Source organism: Aedes albopictus, chromosome 3 (genome assembly GCF_035046485.1).
Source record: "Aedes albopictus strain Foshan chromosome 3, AalbF5, whole genome shotgun sequence".
NCBI lineage: Eukaryota > Metazoa > Arthropoda > Insecta > Diptera > Culicidae > Aedes > Aedes albopictus.
Genome location: NC_085138.1, coordinates 10,002,040 through 10,025,404, shown reverse-complemented (window position 1 = coordinate 10,025,404; position 23,365 = coordinate 10,002,040). Strand labels below are relative to the sequence as shown.

At 39.3% G+C, this 23,365-nt stretch overlaps 1 protein-coding gene across 3 annotated transcripts in view; it reads right to left on the bottom strand.

The window, feature by feature from the left end:
• The window catches only part of LOC109421743 (myotubularin-related protein 4), a 105,130-nt gene that overhangs the window by 37,178 nt on the left and 44,587 nt on the right, over positions 1 to 23,365 (bottom strand). Inside the window, exon 1 of one of the 3 annotated variants that reach the window (XM_062860036.1) lies at positions 7,519 to 7,869. The exons of the other annotated variants lie outside the window; for them this stretch is intronic. Coding sequence (XP_062716020.1) covers positions 7,519 to 7,548 — 30 coding nt within the window. The 5' untranslated portion in view covers positions 7,549 to 7,869. Of the gene's footprint in view, positions 1 to 7,518; positions 7,870 to 23,365 lie in introns of those variants that run through there. 3 annotated transcript variants of the gene reach the window in all.

Genomic DNA, 23,365 nt, shown 5'->3' with positions numbered 1-23,365 from the left:
GATGTCGGATAGCAACCCGACTAAAATGGTTCTCGAGAGTCATCCGACCGGTACAAGAAGACGTGGAGCGCAGCAAGCTAGGTGGATCGACCAAGTGGAGGACGATCTGCGGACCCTACGCAGAGTGCGAAACTGGAGACAAACAGCCATGGACCGAGTGGAATGGAGGCGGCTGCTATGTACAGCAGAGGCCACCCCGGCCTTAGTCTGATCGAGCAGAGCGAGCAGCCAGACAGTATGCAAGCCAACCCAGTTTCAATGAAACTTTCCATCAGTGCAACATTTTTGCACTGTTTATCCTTCCAATCTTTTTGCTTCAGTTTTCCGCACCACGATAAAATCCAACTTTTATGTGGGGTCGTACTATCTTGACAGCTGCTAGTACCGAATGAAACCGAAATGACACTGTTCGCTGATAAACACATTGCATTCCGCATCTGCTTAGTCTGCATAGACTACTCATCTTCATATCAGTGAGGCGCGTAGTAAATTGCGCCATTTACGTTATCTAGAGGATAACAACAACATATGAGTGTAGGTATTCACACGAAACCACGTAAACCAATATTGACCGGCAATTTCTAATCCTGGATGGATTTACGGTGTGTTTATGGATAGAATATGTGAGTGAGTAACTTATTTCCCCACACCGTACGATGCAATTTACGTAGAATTTCTAATCGCATCACATCGTATAGCCAGTTCCAAGTTATGAGCCGTGAAATGCTTGTCAAAATATTAATGATCTCTGTATTTAATGGCGGGTGATAACGCAGCGAACGTGGCCGATTACTGGTGTGTCCTTCACGGTCTTCCGAGAAGCGCCACCTTAATCTGTGAATGGGATTTGCCGGGTTCGGGAAAGCTTCTGCGACAATCTGCATCCAAAAACCACTCTCGTGCGTGGTAATCGCGAAGAGTGTTACCGATTCATGCACGAAACTGCGCAATTTCGTAACATAAATTGCCGAATTTGATAGTGGCGCTTCCGTGCTTTCCTTTGCTCTTGATAGGAAGACGGCGTTGTTTAGTAAATATTGATTGATAATGACAGCCGAACGGCGCAGCTAAAAGATGAAACACTGATTCTCTCTCAGCAGCAGGGAAAGATTGCGGATCATTGAATAAAAACAAATCTTCTGTGAGCGGGTCAAAGTCAACATGTGGTGTGTCTTTCTTGACTGTGTGGTAACGTGGCTGGTGTCTAGGGTTCGAATTCTGGTTGAGGATCTTCTATTCTATAAGCAAGTACTTCCATAGTTAATTCCTGAGAGTTAGCCTAAGGAAGTGTTCTTCTTCTTTATGGATCTACGTCCCCACTGGGACTTGGCCTGCCTTAGTGTTCTTTGAGCATTTCCACAGTTATTAATTGAAGGGCTTTCTTTGCCTGCCATTGCACGAATTTGTATATTGTGAGGCAAGCACAATGATACACTATGCCCAGGAAGTCGAGAAAATTTTCCCGACCGGAAAAGAAGGGGAATCGAGCCCGCCGTCTCCGGATTGGCGATCCATAGCCTTAACCACTAGGCTAACTGGAAGTGTAGGAAATTTGATTACGTAAATCGGCCAGGGATTCTAACCCAAATACCCTCGGCATTAACCGACTGAGTTATTTGGATCAAATATTTCTCGGGGTCAGGCATTTTCCCCTTTTTGTAACAGAGAGAGTCTAAGCACGTGGTCATATGGTGCTATTCCTATATAGGACACTAAACTGAGAAGCTGGCTCTGCTTCAATGGGGATGTAATGCCTAGAAAGAAAACAAGTTGTTGGTTCCTTGGCCGAAATTTACGATGCTATTTTGGGAGGATGCTCGTGTCTACCGAGTTTTTGTTTTGGTTGATAACGCCACTCTTTTACCACCATTACATTGTTGTTTCTTTTTTTTTTCTTTAGAAGAAGATTAGACTAATGCATTTATAATGCTTTATTGCTCCACGAGGTAGCAATAAAGAACAGCAAGGAGAAGACATTCAATTAGTTAGGGAACTGATAAGAAATGTTGAGCATTTAGATTCTGAACTTGACATTATTGCTCAATCTTCATTAGTCGATGTTAATGTTACTGCAGTCACTATTTCAATAATTTAAAACATTTTTAGCTAATCCGATTATGGTGGGATAGATAGTATAAATGCAGTGGCGATTCCCTAACCTCAAATCTACCTGTTCAACAAATGTAAATTCTTGTATTTTCTCAACAAATTAGCATGTAACTTGTAGAGAATGATGAGAATAGCCGTTTCCATCCATTTTCAATTTGATTCAGAACCTGAACTCTCTGAAATTTCAATTTTCAGGGTCGTTGAACAGGTAAAAAGGTAAACAGGTTACGAGACGCCACTGTATAAATGAGGTGAACAATTATTTCAATATATTTTTTTTTCAAATATAAATGGAGATTACCATCAATATTACCTTTTTTCCCGACCAGCACCTCGTACCGTCTGTTTCAATGGTAAGAGTTCTCTAGTCAGGTGACCCAGACCCATACTTCATGGTGTTATGCGGCTATATGCTTGCCGTGCCTAGGAATGAACGGTTAGAGGCGTCTAAACCTAACCACAAACCAGCCTGTGGAGTACCAGGGCGTTCTTCACAATACTTTGTCTTTACTGCGTTAACCGGAGTAATTGTGCAGCGGACCTTGTGTTTTTTTCCGAACATCAGCTGCTTTTTTGAAGATAAGATGTTATTGATTAGTTTAAATTTTCACTTATATGGTTTCGCATTATGCGATTTATGCAGTGAACTCCGTGTATGGTTTCTATCTAGGAAGAATTGTGCATTCGGTATTTGTTATTTGCAGTAAAAATAAAATAGTAAACTCGCGTGTCAAGCCTCGCACATGTGTGCTTGTCAACAACGCAATCGTTGTTACCCTCGTATCTGTATTAACTGCTAGAGATGTGCTGTTACAACTGACGTATCTGCTAGGGATCTCTACAGACAGTATGTAAAACAAGTCATCGCATACTTCAAAAGTTCTTCCGCTAAATGCTGGCAGTGCTCAACAATGCTTACCATATTATCTGACGCTGCTCAAGATGATCGACTCCAGTTTGATGGAATGCTTAAGTAGTACAGATATCTTGGATTAATTAACATAGACCAACCTTCATGGTATCTGCTAGAGAGGAAGTGTTGGACATAACGCTTTGTTCTAGCAGATTTAGTTACGAATTGACCTTTTTGCATGGCTAGATAAAGAATCTTTATACTATGATCATCGCTACATCATTTTTGAACATTTAAATGTTACTTCGTAATCTTTGCGTTTCAGAAATCTCCAGTCAACTGTGATCTTTTGACTGATTTGATTGCGGTCAAATTTCATGAAAACTCATCATCCATTGACACTCCAAGTGATTTAGATGATGCCGTTGATACCACAACGTCTTTCATCATCGAAGCTTTTGAAGAAGCTTGCCCTCGGCGGCCTGTGAAGACTACAAAGGGAACCCCTGATGCACTTCTGATCAAACCAAGCTGAGGAAACAATGTAGAAGGAGTTGAAACAGAACTACATTCGGCTGGATCGGAGGCTTTTCGGTCTGCTGAACGACCTGACTGGGGAAAACCTTTGTATATACAAAAATCCCCAGTTTGAGTAAAATCAGTCGGTTGAACAAAATCTTTGCAAAATCTAAGGATTTCCGAGTGAACGAACTTCATTTTCCCAATGGCGATTTCACTTCATCCGATGAACAAGTTCTGGAATTCAGTACACACTTCTCTGGATGTGCGGATATTAAAACTTCGGTTGCAGATGATGTCTTTTCTTGTAGTTATGATTCTCTGACTTTGGTTCGGAAAACCGCAGCTACGGAATGCTTCTTCCAATCTCCTGGAGCAGAAAGGATATAATTGACGTATCCTATTTTGCTTCGGATGGGATTTGATCATCAATACTTGTTTGCAGTTTTGCTACAGGGTATATTTCCAAATATCGGCGGAATATTACTGTAAAGTTTATTCCGATAGTGGGTCGTGCGTCGTATGAAGAAGCAAAGAGTTCCAGACCTATTAGTTGACCTCTTTTCTTTTGAAATTCTTAGAACTCATTGTGTATCACCACATCTGTGATGTTCATCTGGCCAACGTGTCTCTTGATGTGAACCAACACGCCTACCAAAGCGCACTGTGACTCTTTTACACAAGATTGTTTACGATATTGAGAAAGAATTCGCTGAAAAGCAATCATGCTTGGGTGTTTTCTAAGATGTTGAGGGTGTATTTGACAACGTGCCTTTCGATGCCACGGAGTCATGGTACATATATCTCCAATGATTTCCAATTGGATTCACCGAATGCTCAAAAACCGATATCTCTTCTCGACATTGCGTCTAGCAGGGATTAGGAAATTGAGTGTTTGTGGATGCCTCCAAGGGGGAGTCTTGTCACCACTTTTTTGGAATCTCGTATCAGATACGCTGTTGAGGCAACTCAATAATAGCGATTTTCCTACTTATGGTGTCGTCGATCTGTAGGTAGTTGAGGTTAGTATTGCCAGCCAATATGGCGGCTTATCACCCTGGGAATCGAACCCGTCACCCTCAGCATGGTCAGGCTGGATATCCACGCCTTTACAACTGTGGCTATATGGGTTGACTTATACCTTTCTTTTAATTTTGGCAAAAAACGAAGAAGTTGGCAAACGGGAGAAAAATCAAGATGTACTTCAGAGTTTAATATACAGTCACAAGTTTTGTAGGATTTAATGCGTTAAGACATTACGAAAACACTATTAAAACTTGAATTGACAGAATTGTCTGAGTTTTGATTTATATTTAAGGGGTCACAAGTAGTCGACAAGATATTACATAACAAAAATAGAATAATCACCGGAAACACATGTACCTCATTCGATAGAAACTAGGGAATTTGAAATTAGATTGGAATATTTACAATACACAAACTTTACAATTTTGTGTAAAAACGAAACTACAACATATGTTGATTCCAAATAATTGCACAAACAAAATCAATTAAGAACACACACGAAGACTGGCTTTCTCTTCAATCTCCACCCTAGGAGCATTCCTTCAAACAACCACAATGCTCGAATTTCGGCGCCATTCTTTCTCTCCCGGTCGGTGTTGTTGTTTTGGTTGTGACATGGTTGCACAAGAAAGCTGCTGCTGTTGCCACGTTCGTATCGGAACTGTAAACAACCCAACCACGTGTATATCGCTCGCAGTCATTTTGTCATGATTTCTATGCTCTCTGTCTCCCCGGCCCCGGAGACTCGGCGGCATGCTGCATAAACGGCAGCCTATTTAATGCACCCATAGATAACGAAAGTGCACCATAGAAAAACAAAAATGCACCATAAATAATTAAGTAATGTACCGATAAAATGCACAGCATTCTCCATAAATAAATATAAATGTTCCATAATAAATTAAAAATGTAGCGGTAAACCAAAAAAAATTCTAGTTAAAAATGAAACATTGTATCAATAAAAAATTAAATAAAACACCATAAACAAATAAGTTTGCTCCATAAAAAATAATAAAAATATCCACAAATAATGAACATTTGCTCCATAATTATACCATATTTGCTCCATAAAAAATTGAAATTGCACCATAAATATAATCAAATTGCACCATAAACAAATTGTAAATTTCACCACAAAGAATGTAAAAGCTACATAAATTTAATCTTATTGTACCATTGCTGCAGTGTCCAACGACATATAGTTTTAGGATGTGGATGGGATAATGTTAATATGAAAAGTAAGAAGAAAATAAACAGAAACCATGTACCGAAGCACGCATCTATGATAGAACGACTTAAAAGATGGAAGCACTATGAATGCAATTTACCGGATAATCGCTTGCTGTTCGAACTCGCTAACGCTCACGGGATAACATCTCTGTTTGCATTATACCGGGCAAATTCATGGATTTGTGGATTACCTATAACCGAATCGACACAGTTACAACGCATCCACAGGCTACGCCGCATGTATTAAAAGAATCCGCATTTTGAAAGAAGGGTTAACCCTTGGAGTTTAGATAATATGTAATGTAAATATATTATGTTTATTAATGATTTCAATTTGATCGGAAAAATTATCAAAAAATTAATCCATGTTTTATATAATTATAAAATAAACTAAGTATCCTGATAACAACTGACGTTCTTTTTATTAGATTCTTTTTAGATTATCAGGAGGAGCAGAAAACGGGTTTGGTGGTCTAGTGGCTACCGCTTCTGATTCGTATGCAGAAGGTCATGGGTTCAATCCCTGGCCCGTTCCTTTCATCCTACTTTATATATTTCTATCCACTTTCTCTCGCTCTTTCTTCTCTACATATACAACTAATGTATATTTATATGTTCATAGTCTTCACTAGAACCAGAAACGAATTGGAAAAAAGTCGTTTCCCTCATTTCCAACTTCTTCTCACAGCACAGTATATATAACGCCTACAAGTTATGCAACCAAAGCGTGCTGTGCCGCTTGACCTTATTCACCTTATTCACCACACAATCTATCACGAACACTATAAAAATAACCCCTATTCATGGATCGCATCCGTGCTGGTTGTGGGGATGCAGAGGTGATCTCGGTCTTTAGTAGCAACAACCAGCACACTAGAATGTTAGAACATTCCTTTCCCTTCCTAACTGACTATAAGGACGTGGCCGGCGCCGTTATTGATCAAGAATGTATGAGCTGCTTAAATTGCACTTTTAGAATAAGTGGAGTGTCCCAGCCCTTATTCATTTGGATCCCAGTGCAATTGGTACCAGCTCAGATCAATCACGGAGGAGCAACCATTGACATGTATAGTCAGATTTGATTTTTTTTTTTAATTTAGGCAGAATTTTGCATTCTTTGAGGTAAAATTTATAGTTTGTTAATGGTGCAATTTGATGATATTTATGGTGCAATTTTAATTTTTTATGGAGCAAATATGGTATAGTTATGGAGCAAATGTTCATTATTTATGGATATTTTTATTATTTTTTATGGAGCAAACTTATTTGTTTATGGTGTTTTATTTAATTTTTTATTGATACAATGTTTCATTTTTAACTAGAAATTTTTTTGGTTTACCGCTACATTTTTAATTTATTATGGAACATTTCTATTTATTTATGGAGAAAGCTGTGCATTTTGTCGGTACATTGCTTAATTATTTATGGTGCATTTTGATTTTCCTATGGTGCATTTTGTAATTATTATGGCCGCAATAACCTTTTACCTGCATAAACTGCGGTGCGTACGTGCCTCCTAACCCGTAGCATTGTGCATATATGCTTTTTCGTTTCGGTTTGGTTTGGATGGCAACAACGCACGCACGTGCTCTGTGAGAGAAAAATTCCACCAACGGCAATCAACCGGCCGCTAACCAACATTGTCCGACTTTTGATAATAGAACAGCTGTAATTCAATTGCAGCTGATTGGCTGATAGATTATTCTAGAACTTCTGGTGGAGGAGTTAGAGGAGATGTTTCGGTGATCGAGAAGAAATGCACGAATCAGCAGTTTACCTACCAGGATCCAGTCCTCTTCGATGGAAGTCATTCGATTCCGGTTTTCTTCCACTGCGACCGTCCACTGATAACAATAGAAAGGAAGGCGCCTATAAATAGCGTAGTATTTGCAAAGTTCGACAACCCGCTGATAAAAATCGGCTCACTAAGCGCACTGCAGCTGCAGAATGCACCAACAGCAGAAAGACGCCCTTGCCGACCGGCTCGATTGAACTGGATTCGTACGGGGGGATCACGTTGCACTTTTTTCCTATTTCTTCAACAGAATAACAAAACAAACGAACCGAATAAAACTGCAATTGCAACAAGTTTATCATCAGCTGATAGCGCGCGCGCCATTGACGTACGATGTTCAACCACTGTGACCGGTGTGACTTGTTGAATGTGTTTAGAACCTAAATTTGCATTACTGATTTCATTATTCTGTAAGAAAAACTCTGAGTTCAACAAAACAAAACAATTTGATGGTAAATTCACTATATGATTATTGGTGAGCTCGTTCCATGCTATTCCTCAACAATGTTCATCTATTCATCACAAAATATTGAATAATTCTGAGGCAATTCAACACTAATTTGAACTACAATGAGTTGCTTTATCAAAAATAGATAATTTTTGGTATATACTTCTGTGTGGTCAATTATGATTTCCAAATAACTCAGCGTACATATGTCCCCTAACCGCAAATCCAAGGATGTTTTCGACCACCTGGCAAAAGTTTGACTCATTTGTCTATATAACTCAGTTCAGAAGCTTGTCACTACAATGTGATGTTCAGCAAACTTGTAGGATAGTGTTTTTCCTACAATTATTTCCAAGGACGCCATATTCTAACTCTTAAATTTACGAAGTGTTAGCACCACTTACTTACTGTTACTAAACGATTGAACTTTTCGATCAGATGTTTAACACCGACACGTTTAACGCTTCCAGCGAGTTACTCGCGCTTTGAAGGAAGCAAGACACTAGACAACGGACTAGCATGGAACGCCCAGTGATACAGTCGAAAACTACAAACAAAGTCACCAAGTCTCATATGCGATATTTGTCATACATTTATCCAATAATACTGCTTGAAAGTGTTTTACTCTTCAGAATATGCTATCAATTTTTCAAAAGATACATTAGTAATTTCTTCATTAGTTTTATATGAAAAGACTGATAACATTGTTCGAAGAATTGCCAACTATTTGTAAGGGTTTTTAGGCTCCTCTTCAAGGTTATTTTACAGAAATTTATATATTACATGTTGATCCCTCAGATGTTTTTCTACATCAGAACAGAAATCACGTATTTACGGCAAAAAAAAAACAATGCTCACCCTAGTGTTTATTTAACCATGTGCAAACAAAAAGCAAACATCATGTTCGCTCTATTTAATTGCATCCAATGCACTGATAACGGAACCACATTCGCCAATCACATTGCAATCGTTTTTGATAACGAATAACACCGAAAATAAAACACCAAACAAAGGACACGCCCGTAGTAAACGTTTCACCACTAATTATCCGAACATAATAAAAACCGAATAACACCAATTCCGGTGACAACCGAGGCGAACTCTACAGACGGTAACGGTGAACTAAAAGTGCCGAAGAATGTCTACGGACGTAGGCCGCGGCGACGGTGCAACGGAAAAACCACCACACCGGTCCTCGGCGTGCCGCGTGCCTTTTGGTACAGTGCAGACAACATGCTGCGGTTGGTTGGTGTGTATCGTTTCTCAATGAAGAGACCCCGCGTTCGAAAATGCAATAATCTACGACGTAGACTCCGTCTGGGGATGGACGCATAGAAGGATGGAGGAGAAGGGCTGCTGCCTGCGCCGGTCGAGGTCGAGAAAGCCGAGGCTAGCCCGGGTCTACCGGAGTGCGGTGGCGATGGCGACGGCGACCGGAATAGATGAATGAATGCGGAATATGTTTCAACCCCTTCTTCCGCGGCGGCGACTTTGCCAGGTTTGAAGGAAACGGAACGAGGTTGTCAACCTTCTGCGAGTGGCGACCCACTCATCCTTTCTTGCTGGCCAGGTGGCTTTCCAAACCAGAGGAACCAAAACATTGGAAACCCCTTGCAACTGGCTTCCTAAAGACACTGCAATAAGTAACTGTCCGTCCATGGTGCACTCTTAATAGACTCAAGGCAGTCCAGGGGATTGGGAAAGTATTTCATCTCTACTTTTGGTCTACGTCTATAGAGATGAATATCGAGTGCCAAGCGAGCGTGTCGTCACGAAAGATGGAAACCAGAATGGAAACAGTCAACTACAGTTCCGTGCGAAAGTTTGGGATCGCCGTCTTAATATCAAAGAAAATGGTACTAACGAATATTTTAACAATTTTACGTTTAATTTGTGTTTCTTCAAGTTTATTTGACTGATGGTTTCCAGTAAAAGTTAGACTTTTAACATTACATTATATTATGTTTAAAGACACTGTTAACGCCAGTTTTAGAAAAATGCGACGGTAATTTAGGCTCACAATTCTATTCGAGTAGATAGTATCCAATTTTTATCAGTCCAGTATTCTAATAGGATGAACATAACACTAAAACCACAGATCATGACCATTTTATGTTACTTCGGGAACATTTCGGGTTTCCCGCCAAATTGTATGGCCTTTCAGAATATAAAAGCCTACAAGGTGTTCCAGTAGATAACCAATTAGTTCGTAAATTAGCTACAGCTTGACTGTTCATTACTGTTTGTGACATATATTGTTACTAGTACATAACGCTTGACAATAAATATGTGTATCGTGTATTAAATTGAACTCAACTCCTGTTCGCGTACACGTGAAGACGTTACCCTGTCCTCTGTGACCAACCTGTCCAGCATTCGTAGCAAGGAACTACCAGATTCACGGCATCGACCCTACAGACGTTGGAATGTGCGTCAACAGACACGGACACCGTCTGAAGACGGCTCACACTGGGGCAGAATGCCGTTATGGCCAGACAAAACCTCTAGTGCTCTGGATATCCACCCTAGAGGTTTCGTGTCTTCAGAGAAGTGTATTGGAAGTCTTTCGTGTGCATTTTAGAATATAAGTGGAAAAGTAATATGGAAGAAACTTGGAAGGATTCCTGAAGAAATCTCGGGAAGAATACCTAAAATAATACCGGAAGTAATCCGGGAAGACATCCCCAAAGGAAGTCTCGGGAGGAATCCCTAACGGAAACCCTAAAGAATCAATGAAGGTATCCCGAGAGGAGTCAATGAAGTATACCTGAGAAGAATTTCTTAAGGAATCCATGAAGTAAGCCCGGGAGAAATCCCAGAAGGAATCTCGGCCAAGAAAAAAGTAAAACAACTGAAAAAATCCCTAAAAGAATCTTGCAGTAATTCTTGAAAAATCTCATTAGGAAACTCTTAAGAATCAGCAAAAATCAGGTAAAAATCAATGAAGGAATCTCAGAAGGAATCTTGGGAGAAATTCCTCAAAGAATCTTGGGAAAGTACTTGAAAAAAAAACCTGAATGAATCTGGGGTGGAATCTTTGAAAACTGGAAAAAATCCCGGAAGGAATCAATGAAGGAATCCCGGGAGAAACCCTGGGGCTTAGGATGAATCGCTGATCCCAGGGAAATTTCAGGAATAATCCGAAGATATCCCGGAAGAAACACATAAAGGATTCTCGGAAAAAATCTCTGATGATATCGCGAAAGAGTTCCCTGGAGAAATCTCGGGAAGAATTCCTATAGGTAGATATCTTGGAGAAAATTTCAAATCCTGGAAAAAAAGCTGGGATAATCATTTTTTGTTGTTTTTATTTACGTGTATTTTATCTAATTGCTTTGATAATCATTGAAAGAGAAATACCAGAAGAAACCCCAGGAACAATCACTAAAGAAATCACGGGAGGAATTCATAACGGAAACCTAGGCGAAATTTCTAAAGAAATCTCGAGAGAAACCCCTAATGGAATCTAAGTGACAAATCAATGAAGAAATGTCGTAAAGAATCCCAAGACAAATCTTTAGATGAATCCCAGGAAGAATCCTTGAAAAATGAATAAAGAAAACCCGGGAGGTATCAATAAAGGAATTCTGTGAGGAATCCTGAAGAAATCCTTCAAGGACGCCCGAACAAAATAGCTGAAGGAATCCCGGAACAAATATAAGAAGAATTTCCGAGAAGTTCCTAATAATCCGTGAAAGAACCCGGACAGAGTCTCTGAAAAAAAAACCTAATGTGTACTTAGCATCCCGGGGTCAGTAGGTCGGCTCTAGAGGCACGTTCTCCTCCTCCTAGCATCCCGGGGTAGAATTAATGAAGGAATCTTGGGAGTAATCATTAATCGAATCTTGTTAGAAATCTTCGATTAAATGATGGGAGGCATTCATGGTGGAATGTCGGAAATGCCTAAAGCAGTCTTCCCAAACGAACACCAAACTCGCTAAGTACTGCTGTATTTATACTCCGCCTGTACTCTAACTGTGCGTTCGTACCGCAACACACAAATCTGTACCCAAACGTGTACTTATGTTCAAAGTTCGTTTCGAACACAAGTTCGAACATATGTACAGTACACGTGTACCGCGCGAAACGAAGTGGGAAGCAATCGTGCAAAAAAGAACTTTCTCGAACGACGATTGACAGTTCGGCACCTTTCGTTTGCCAATCCGAACGCCGCTTCGGGTTTCATTCTCGGTTTGTGCTCGGATTGATTTTCCTTTTGTACTTCTGTACGTACACAAGTTTTGTACTTGAGTACCCTTTGGTACGGAGTACGGTAGCAAACACGGGTACTCCGATGTTTGGCGTTTGATGTTCAACACAAGTGCGAGAAAACGTACAGAAGTTGAACATGTGTCAAGTTTGTGGGAAGACTGGCCTAAAGGAACCCCGGCAAGGATCAATGGAGGAATCCTGCAAAGAATTTCTAAAGCAATCCCGAGGGAAATTGCTGAAGAATCTCTTGGAAAAATGTCAGAGAAACCCCTGAAAGAAACCCCTGAAAAATCGATTCACTAATTGGAGGAATCCATTCATGTATCCTTAGAAGGAATCCATGGAGAATCATCGGGAGAAATTGCTGAATATGCTCAAAGTTATGTAGACCTGGTGTTATTTGGAGTAGACCAAAATATCTGTGATATAATATAGCAGCTCCTCTACTCCTCTACGATTCATTATTTCGTCGCATGCATCTTGTACACTTGAACAATTTTATAGAAGATACCATCTTTGCATCTCTCCATTATGTCGAGATATCAGCAAAAGTAGTTTTTTTTACCCCAGTGCCAGCTGTTAGAAGAATTTTATCACTAATAACACTAGTTTACAGCATTTTTGAACTCGGTAAGCTGATGATAATTTTTGGTGTAGAATCATGCCCTGAGTTCGAAAACGCGAAGAAAAAAATTACAGTAGAGCGGAATTTTATTCGACTTCCCATACAACTTTGATGATTTGAAGTCGATTTTTGTTCTATTTTTAAGCAAAGTCACTCACTTCAGACATCTCATTCTTCGTAATCAATGCTCCGTTTGAGCTGATTTTTTTACTGTAACTCGCTTACATATGAAATGTTAGATAAACGTTGAGAAAGAATTTTTAAATTGTGGTTTTCTTATAGAGCAAAAAAATTCATTTCTTCATATATTTTTGGAAATTTTGCTTTCATTTAAGGAGATCGTCCCTAAAACTCACCAATATCATGAATTTCATCAATCTGACACAAAATCTGCAGTCAGATGATCGAATGGTATTATATTCAGCTCTTAATTTATGGAAAGAGATTTAAAATTGGTTGAACAAAACGCAAGATATTTGAATTTTAGTTAATTCCATGTTTTAAAAACTTGTAAAACTCAATATTTAGTTAAAACTCAAAAACTGTTCTACTTAAAAATTTTTGAAGCACGGTTGAAATTGTGCTTCAAAAATTTTGGTCGTTGACAGAAGTTCACGACTTTCGTTTTATTTTGTAAACTAGTGTAATTACTATTGTCAGTACTTTACCTCTACCCGGGTAGCTTGCTGTTACAACTGAACTAATTTTAAACCAATTAATTTGAATTTTTGTACATGACTAGACTGCCGTTCTTCTGGAGTGTCAAAGTCGCGATCACAGACTGTGCGCGCGAGTGGATGCGTTTTCGAAGCTGTCACGCATTTTCTTTGTAAATTTTGTCTCGGAAAGTGCTTGTAATTAGATTTCCGGATAATTCACGATTGTTATGAGAGTTAGTCCTGTTCCCATCGGGGTGTCGGAATTCGTCTTCATTTACGCGTGATTGTAACCTACACACTAAGATCAGCTCGGTATTTTCCCCATCTTTTTACCGAGTTCTCAACAGCAGATTTATTCCGGTACGCTCGGCTATACCTTTTGCTGAATACTTGTAAATGAGTTAACGAGTTCTGCAAATGAACTGTCAAAAAATACAGATGAATGGTAAATATCGTTACTGGTGAACGGTAAATATTGATTACCGAGTGTACCGAGTTAAATCTGCTGTTGAAAATTCAGTACAGTCATACCTCGATATAACGTAACCTCGATATAACGTAACCTCGATATAACGTAACTCGATATAACGTAACTTTTACCTCGATATAACGTAACTTTTTTTTTGATCCAACTTTTCACTATTTAAATAATAAGAGTGATTTATAAAATTTTCTATATGATATTACACCCCTCCTGGAACCAAGCCTGCTATCCAGTTATGGGTAATACGACCAATTTCAAAGTTTTATAAGAGTTTTCGGTGTCGCAGTTGATAAAAAATGCTGTATAGCTCTTCACAGAACAAATATTACATCTTCTAATCCTTATTGGCATTACATCCCTACTGGAACATAGCCGTTTATCTCCAAAGGAGATGACAGTACACGCTAAGGTCAGTTTACCTTTTTTTCCAAAAAGTGCACAACCACAAATATGCGTAAATGATACTCAAATATAGGTAAACAAGACTCAAATATGGGTAATGTGTACCTAAATATGAGTAATTGTAACCCAAATATGGGTAAATATAACCCATAAATGCAATTTTGCACTTTTCCAAAATATGAGTTTTATTTACCCATATTTGCGTAAAGTTAACGCAAATTTGAGTAAAATTTACCCATATTTTAGAAAAATAGGTTAACTGACCTTAGCGTGTAGACAGCATTGGAAGTGAACTCGATTTCGTGTGATACTGGGTGTAAGAACGCCAGTAACGGTTCGCTTTGTCTTAGAGTAAATTTTGCAGAAAATCACTAGAGAAATTCTCTGATAAATCCCTGGTGGAACTTCTTGAGAAATCACTGGAGAAATTCGCGAGGAAATCCTCAGAAGAATTGTTGAAGGAACTCCTGGAGGAATGCCTGGAAAAAAAATCGTGCTTTATCCTCGGAGGAATTTCCAGCGGAATAAACACAGTTATTCCTGGTAACATTCAGGGGCAGTCTTTAATTACATAAGGAACTTCTGTATAAATCTTGTTAGATCATTTGTTAGAAGTAAGTCACAGTGACTCCTGTGCAACAAAACCTGTGCCGCCGTGAGTCTTCTGCGACAAATGTGTTACTTTGGACTCTTCGAACAGGAATAGTTGAAATATTGGAACTTTTTGGAGGATCCTTGCAGGAGTGACTGAAGAAATCCTAGTAGGAATTTTAAGAGGAACGACAGAATTAAACCTTGAAAAAATCTTGGACAGTATAAATCTTGAAAAGCAAATCTCTTTAAGGAATCCTACAGAAACTCCTTGAGAAACCACAGGGAAAATTCGTGGAGGAATCATATCAAGAACATCTGGAGCAATTAAGGGAGGCGTTCCTAAAGATATCATAGCAGATATAAAACTCAGTAAGAATTTATGGAGAAATCATAGAAGGTTGAAGGATCCTTGGATAAATATCCTTAGAATCACATGAGGTATTTCATGAGGCACTCAGCCAGGAACTCCTGGGTGAGTTCCCGAATTATTTCTAGAGGAATCCCAAGAGGAATTCCTGGAGGCATCATTGGATTATAATTTTGCCTGCGTCACATAGATTTCTTACTTATAATCACACCAATAGATAACGCTTGACGTTTGACCAGTTCTAGATGTGAAAAAGGAGAAGAATCCTGATTTATGTGACATTGGCTTAAATAGTTAAATATAAAGAGACATGCTAAGTATTCGACTTATGTATGATCTTACAAACTTTTAAAAATATGTAAAATTCAATGAATAAAAAAAATATACAAGAAAGGCTGGAAATCAGTGTTGGGTGATTTATATAATCTTTTTGGTAATTTTCTTTTCAAAATATGTATTTAAAACGAAATTCGTGAAAAAAAAATTTTTGCTTCGATATAACGTAACTTCGATATAACGTAACGAAAATAAAATTGCAGTTACGTTATATCGAGGTATGACTGTAAAAAGAAGGAAAATATACTGAACTCAGCGAAAAAATTACTGAGCTGGAAAAAATCAAGAATCTTAGTATGTAACAAGTAACAAACAAATCCTAAAGCTTTCACACAGCAGTGTACATCTGACCAGCCACCCAGCCGGTCGCTCGGAGTCATTTGGCGACGACAACAGCGTTGCAGTGCGTGGGCTTCTTTAGATTGAACTCGGTGTGTCTGTGAACCGGGAGTTGCCAGTAAGTGGTGAGGAAGTGAATTCGATTTTTATCCAAAGAGAGTGCACACGCTGCGGCTCACTGACGACAACTGAGGACCGGATTCGATTATTGGTGGTGGTGGCTGGCTGGTTGGCTGGCTGGCTGCCTGGTATGTGCGGTTATTTATAGCGGCTTACAGGATTACATACATGGCGATGGTAATTAGAGAAATTGCGTGTGGATGATGGTGGGATAAGACTGCGAAAGATCAACTGGGGTCTCGGGGCTCTGGTGGTGACGATGTGGTGGGTTTCAAGTGACTACAAACAATTCCGCTTTTGATAGGGTTTCGATATGGTGAATGTTATGAGCAGGCTATTAAGATAATTCAAAATAAAATGATTATGGGGAAATGAGGTCTGGTGTTGGATTGTGGGAAAATGCAACACTACGAATGGTTCGTACTTTCTTTGCGGTTGTGTGACCTGATAAACTCATAATGACTACATTAATGGGATAATATGGCCACAGCTGTAAAGGCGTGAGTATTCAGCATGACCATTCTGAGAGTGACAGGTTCGATTTCCGGCCGGTCCAGGAACTTTTTGCAAAGGAAATTTCCTTGACTTCCTTAAGCACACATGCAAAATGGTCATTGACAGAGGAAGCTCTAGGTTAATAACTGTGGAAGTGCTCGTAGAACACTGAGCTGAGAAGCAAATTTTAGGGACGTTATGCCAGGAAGAAGAATACTACATTAAAAACAAGGAGCTTCAAGGACCTTCTGAAGAAATGACTGGGGGAATAACTAAAAGATTTACTTGGAAAATCTTGAGGAATTCCTGAAGACCTTCCTAGAGACATTCGTGGAAAAATCTTTGAAGGATTCAGTGAACGAGTCACCAGAGGAAATCCCTCAAAGAAATCCCTGAAAAAAATATCGTCAGTTCCTTGAGGACTCACTAGAGGAATTCCATGCAAAATTCCTGGAGGAATTCAAACAGAAACATTTGAGGAAACACTAGCAGGAGTTTCTAAAAGAATATCCGCAGAAATTTTTGGAGTCATTCCATCAAGGATTTTCGAAGTAATTTCGTTCACTTATTTCTAGAGGAATCATAGTAGAAATTTTCCGAGGAACCACAAGAAAAAAAAACTTAGATAAATTCCTGGAAACCCCCAACCCGAGAATTCCCTGAGGAATCCTTGGAGAAACTTTTGGAGCAAACACAGAAGGGATTTGTGTAGGGATTCCCTGAGGCATTCCATCAGAAGCTATGGGGAAAACTCCAGCAGAAATTGCTGGGTGAATCCCAGCAGGAATTCCTGACGCAATTGCAGCAGGCCCTCTTGGAGGAATCCTGGCAGAAATAGCTGGAAGAACTCCAACAGCAATTTCTGGAGGTATCGCAGAAAGAATCCCTGAATAATAAAAAATGCTTGCAGGATTTTCTTAAGGAATTAAAAAGTAAATTCTAGGATTATAAGTTCGTTCTGTCCATACATTGTTCTATGGTAGTCTAGCCGTGAAAAGTCGTGACTTCTAAGCACCTGAGAGAGCACATCGACTCTGGTTTGCTGGTGTAAATTAGGATAGTCGATAAAATTTAATGCTAATGCTTTCGATAAAGAACGTCTGCTTGATAATGTTTCTAATCGGATCGGACAAATCGCATCTGCAAGGCTTCGATTCGTTCTCAGATATCAGTGTAAGGGCACCATACAATAGACTCTAATACGGATCGCACCAAACTCAAATAGAGAGTACACAGGCAGTATGGGTCTGGGTCACGCAACTCCGTTTGGTTTTGAATAATGATTCAAAAATGACAGCTTTGAATCCAGAAGGTCTTTCACCACAGAAACTCGTCCCAATTGAATTCCCGAAACTTTATATGTTCACATGATTAGGAGTTTTTCTTCTGGAAAACGATATTACACAGCATTCGAAGAAGCTGACCGTCAGCATGTCCTAAGATCATCGATTTTGTAAAACATCCACCAGACGTTGAAGCTCCAGGCAATGTTCTACCGATCTTATCAGGAAAACTTGTTGAGGTCGTCAGCGTAGAGTAGTTTAAATACTTTAAGTAGCATAAAACAAATGTCGTTGAAAAAATCAAGAACAGCAATGGTCCAAGATTACAGCCTTGATGTACTCCAGAGCAGAATTGATAGTTATCAGATGTCGCATTGACAATTTTAACGTACAGAACGTGACTATTCAGGTAAGATTCCAACCATGAAACAACTATAGATGTAGCACCTAAGCCATTTGATTTTTGTCATCAAGATATCATGATTCACCAGATCGAAGGCAGATTTTAAGTCGGTAAGTGAAGTTTATCGTATAGTGGAGCGGACCTGGTGTGATGGTTAAAACACTTGACTGTCACGCCGAGGACCTGGGATGAAATCCCACTCCCGACAAACTCACAAAATGTAAGTTCTTCCTTCTAAAGGGAATTTAATTGATTGATTTGTCTTTATTAAAGAGACTTTCAGCCCTTGGCTGCCGAAAGGGAAGTAAAGCGTGGGTCCAGAGATAATCTAGCCTAGGGCTAAAAATCTCGTCAATAAAAAAGTTTGTCGTATATACCCATAATTTGCTTTCAAGCTCATTGTATATCTAAGCAAGCTCTGAATAACAACTGAAATTTGCAAACATGGAGTACAATGAGGTTATGTAAAATGAGTGATACTGAGAACTCGGCATGTGATTTGAAAAACGTTCAGTGAATTCAGTAAATGTGTGTAAAAAAATTGGATCATCCGAACACAAATCCGTATTTGATAAGATTAGTATTTAAGAAATAACTTTTCGAAAACTAATGACATCATCAATAGAAAAAGTAAATAAAGATTGAAACCAGTTTTTCATAGCCCTCGAGTATCTAGTGCTGTAATAAACATCGTACTGATTAGAATATTCACATTATCGGTTAATTATAACTAAACTTTTCGCTATTCTTGAACTAATGTAAACATAGTCTCAGACAACTGTAACACGGCTTTAAAATAAAATCATAATATTAATAAAACGTCAAAGTATGACACAAAGTCTACCGCAATATGGTATACAAAAGTAGGGAATTCCAAATGACGGGACCATGACAATCGATGGTTACATTACACGCATATGCATTAGGGTGGATTACTCTAATAATTTCATATAGTTTCATTTAGTATTCCATTGATTTTTTCTGAATTGTGTCATACACAATGTTGGAAAACAGCAAATTTAGAATGAAAGCTGCATTCGTGTCTAAAATATTACTACCAAGTAAAACTGATCAAAAACAGAAAACAATGAAATTGAAATAGCAAAACTATTGACGTTAGTCAGACATTTATTTTTTAAATATTTTTTGTAAAACTTTTGAAGATATCTTGTTCATAAAATAGTTTTCCACCCTATCATACACCTTCCTCACCGTTACACACAGCTGCGGTAGAACCCCTCACTCAACACAGAACACGTAAGGTTCGTTGGTGTTGTTGCAGTGGCGCTACTAAGAATATGAATTGTTTACATTCGCTAAAAATAGCCTGACATGGCACTGAAAAGTGAAGTCAGTGCCATATTCGTTCATTCCCTAGACGTGATGAGTGCATAAGCCGTTGCTGGTGTTGCTGCTGCTGCTGCTGGGGGGTGCACCACTGCACCATGTGTGTGTTGTGCAGCACAGCACAGTGTGCGACAACTATATATAGATAGGTCACATGAGCGACGACAAAGGTAGACTCCGGAGAACGTTTTCGCTCAAGTTGATGCCTCTCGAGAATAAGTAGCTGTACGTGGCCTTGCGGAACGTTTGCTAAATGAAAAAACTCAAATGACACATATATTTCGGAGCATATATGTATTGGTATTTTGGGAATTCCGGGAAACGGAAAGAATCTGAGTTTTTGCAGCTCTTCGTTGGTGATGGAAGGCTAATTGGAAGAAGACAGTAAGTTGCATGAGCGACCTTGCAATTGCTTGCGAGTGTTGAATCATCCAACAGACCAAGTGCAGTCTGCATTCCACTGCAATAAAATATTAAGTCTGGCAGTGCACATTGAATTCGCCGATTCGCCGGTTATTAGAAAACACTGAAATGAATAAAGCGGTTCAACCCAATTTTAGCATGTTGCAAACAAGATCTCTAATTGCTAAATCCAATTTGAGCGTGTCGGCCATTTACTCTCACGCTAACGGTAACGTTAAACCATTCTCCACGAAAGTCGCACTTTCCATTTCAAGTGGCAGCTTTAGTGCGGTTCCCCGCTCAATGTGATCCGCAAACTGAACCCCTCACTACGCCACCGTAAGTTGTGTTGCAGTTGCGCCTCCAGACGCCGACAAAGTTTACCCCCGCGCTACCACAACGCCATCTAACCTAGTAACGAGGGGCAAAAGCGCTAATAAATTATACGACCCACGTTTTTTTTCCAGGCCATCTCGCCGTATATCTCTAGCGCCCAATCGAAAAGAGTTGTTTAACATTCCGAACATGCCTTGTAGGGTTTTGAGGTTTGCAAAAAACCAACAGCCCCAACACACACTCACTTGCTTCATACGACATTTCGTCCTCCCGAGATTCACCCCTCTCACCCCTCGGTAAAAGGAAAAGTGAGTAGGAGTAGGTGGTACAACGCCACCGCCACCAGTGAATGGCAAACGCAAAGGCCGCGGATTTTCCTCACGATCGACCGACACCACAAGTCTACCAGGTAGGTACGCGACGAGAGTTGAGGTTTTGGCAAGCCGGCGGCACACGGTTGTTGTTGATCGATTAAAGATAATCATAAATCATGATTTTGCGCTGTGACGCCTTCCTTGCAACAACCAAACGAACGAGTTGCCCAGGTGCTGCCAGCAGAAGGTAGCACTAGAGATACTCCAAATTTGAATCGTGAGGATGGGGACAACCACCTAAAGGCTTTTGCCCTGTGTGCGGATTGTGGTGACTGGAGAAAGTAAGATTGTTGTCGATAGATAGCGCAGCAGCACCTTTTGGGATGGTGCATTTCAGCAGTTTGCTCGAGTTTTGAATTTTAATTTCTGACGAGTGTTTTGGTGCAGATTGAGTCATAATTGCAAACATGCATCGTTTTCACTTGATAAGGAAAAGTGATCAAAACAAAACGCGAATATTTTTCGTAAAGAGTTGTTTTAATGATAACCTCGAGATAAACAAGCTTTAAAAAGGTGATAACGTCACATTAGTTAAGAAATGTACGAATGTGTGTGTACACAGTGTGTTTTCCATTATGATTCGCAATTAAATTCACTCCATTACCATTAAAATTTACCCCTCCACCATCAAACATTGTTTATCAAGAGTTTTGGACCGTTGAGGAACTACCGGAAGTGACCACCGGCCATAAACTCCGGAGGAACCTGCTACATATTGTATACTGGGGTTCACATCATTAATTTATGTTTTGCAGCATCAATCATTGACTTTAACGGTATGGTGTCCTAGAATACTTTGTTCATCCCACTCCCGACATACTCACAAAATGTGGGTTCTTCCTTCGGAAGGGAAGTAAAACGTGGGTCCCGAGATGAACTAGCCTAGGGTTAAAAATCTCGTTAATACAGACAACAAAAAAATTGTTCCATATAATAAAACTCTTTATTTTGGAATTTTCAACTTTGTGACCCCTGCCAAGGGCTGAAAGTCTCTATAATAAAGATAAATCAATCAATCAATCAACTTTGTGACTAATCCACCTAAAATAGCGATAGAAATTATTTTTTTATCATAAACTAGCTGTCCCGGCAAACGTCGTACTGCCTGGCTACTGTGTTTTTTGACATACAGCTCTATAGGGACGCCCCCCGTTAAGTCATCTTCAGACGCACAAATCTCAAGAAGCAAGCATCAAACAACAATGTATTCTATTATTCTGTTCTTACTCACTTTTAATTAGCTTAAAATAAAAAGCTCAGGTGCGCTAATTTTGTTTACATACAAAGAGAATTGTGCCCTCGAAATCGTGAGTAGGTGCCAAAGTCGGCCATTGTGGCGGCCATTTTGGGATTCTAACAAGTCTGTCCTTAAGGCTCCTCCAGAATGAGTATGAGTGTAGAATTAGCATATGCTAAAATACACATAAATATAAAAAGAAAACTCCTCCAGAAATTGTTGCTGAATTCCTCGTACAAATACAGCTGTAATTCCTACAAAACATCCTGATGTTATTCTTCAGGATATTTCTTCAAAATATCCGGCTGTGTTTTCATCAGGGATTTCTACAAGAATTCCTCCAGGTTTTTGTTTAATTTATTCAGCAATACTAACTGATAATTCACTTAATAATTTTCAGGATTTCTTGCGGGGATAGCTTCAGGAACGATTCTTGAGGAATTTCTGGTGGAATGCACCAGGAAAACTAGCAGGGATTCCTCAGAAAAATTCCTTTTTGGAATCTTCCAGAAATACTTGAAAGGACTGCTAAGAGCAATTACTGAAGGAATCCCAGCTATAAAGGTTTGAGAAATCCAGGCAAGATTGCTTGATAAAAACTAGTAGAAATATCTGAAGGAAACCTGGCAGGAGTTTTTCTTGGCATTTCTCCAAGAGTTCCTTCAGCAATTGGGTTGTTTAGTGAATTTTTTTTTGCTATTCTCTGTATCCTAATAGAAAGCGCTCATTTTTCTGAGTATAACGTGATTTTATTGCGTTGCAATACCATTATTTTGATAATTAAATAATCAAAACAGTTTTTATTTTTGTGGATAGAATGACAGTTCAATCGATAAAGTGACAGTTCATCTCGAACAAAAAAATTTCCCCATACAAACTTTAAATGCATTTTAAAAATAGTTCCCGGGCACCAAAAATGACGAAATTTTGGATTTCGACTAATTTTCGGACGGAGATTCTGATTATGGAATAATCTGGATACCCCTAAAGAACCCAATTCCTCTAGGAATGCCTACTGGGATTCCTGCAGGCTGCAGAAGATTCTTCTACAATTTCTACAGACATTTTTCAAAAGTTTCCTGCACGAATTCCGCTTAGAAATACCCCAACAATGCATGCTGGTTTTTTTTAAATCCTCCATAGATTTTCCCAAGGGTTCCTCCAGGAATTCGTCTTGGAATTTATTCAATATTTCTTTTGGGATTACCTTTCTAGGAATTCTTGCTACGATTCATCCAATTATATTTGATGGGATTCATACAACCCCTGCTGTAGCTTCTCTAAAGATATCACTTAACCTTGCTTTTGCATCACGTAGACAACAGCTCGCTGGTGTAGTGTACGGTTTGGGTAAAAAATGACCCTAATGC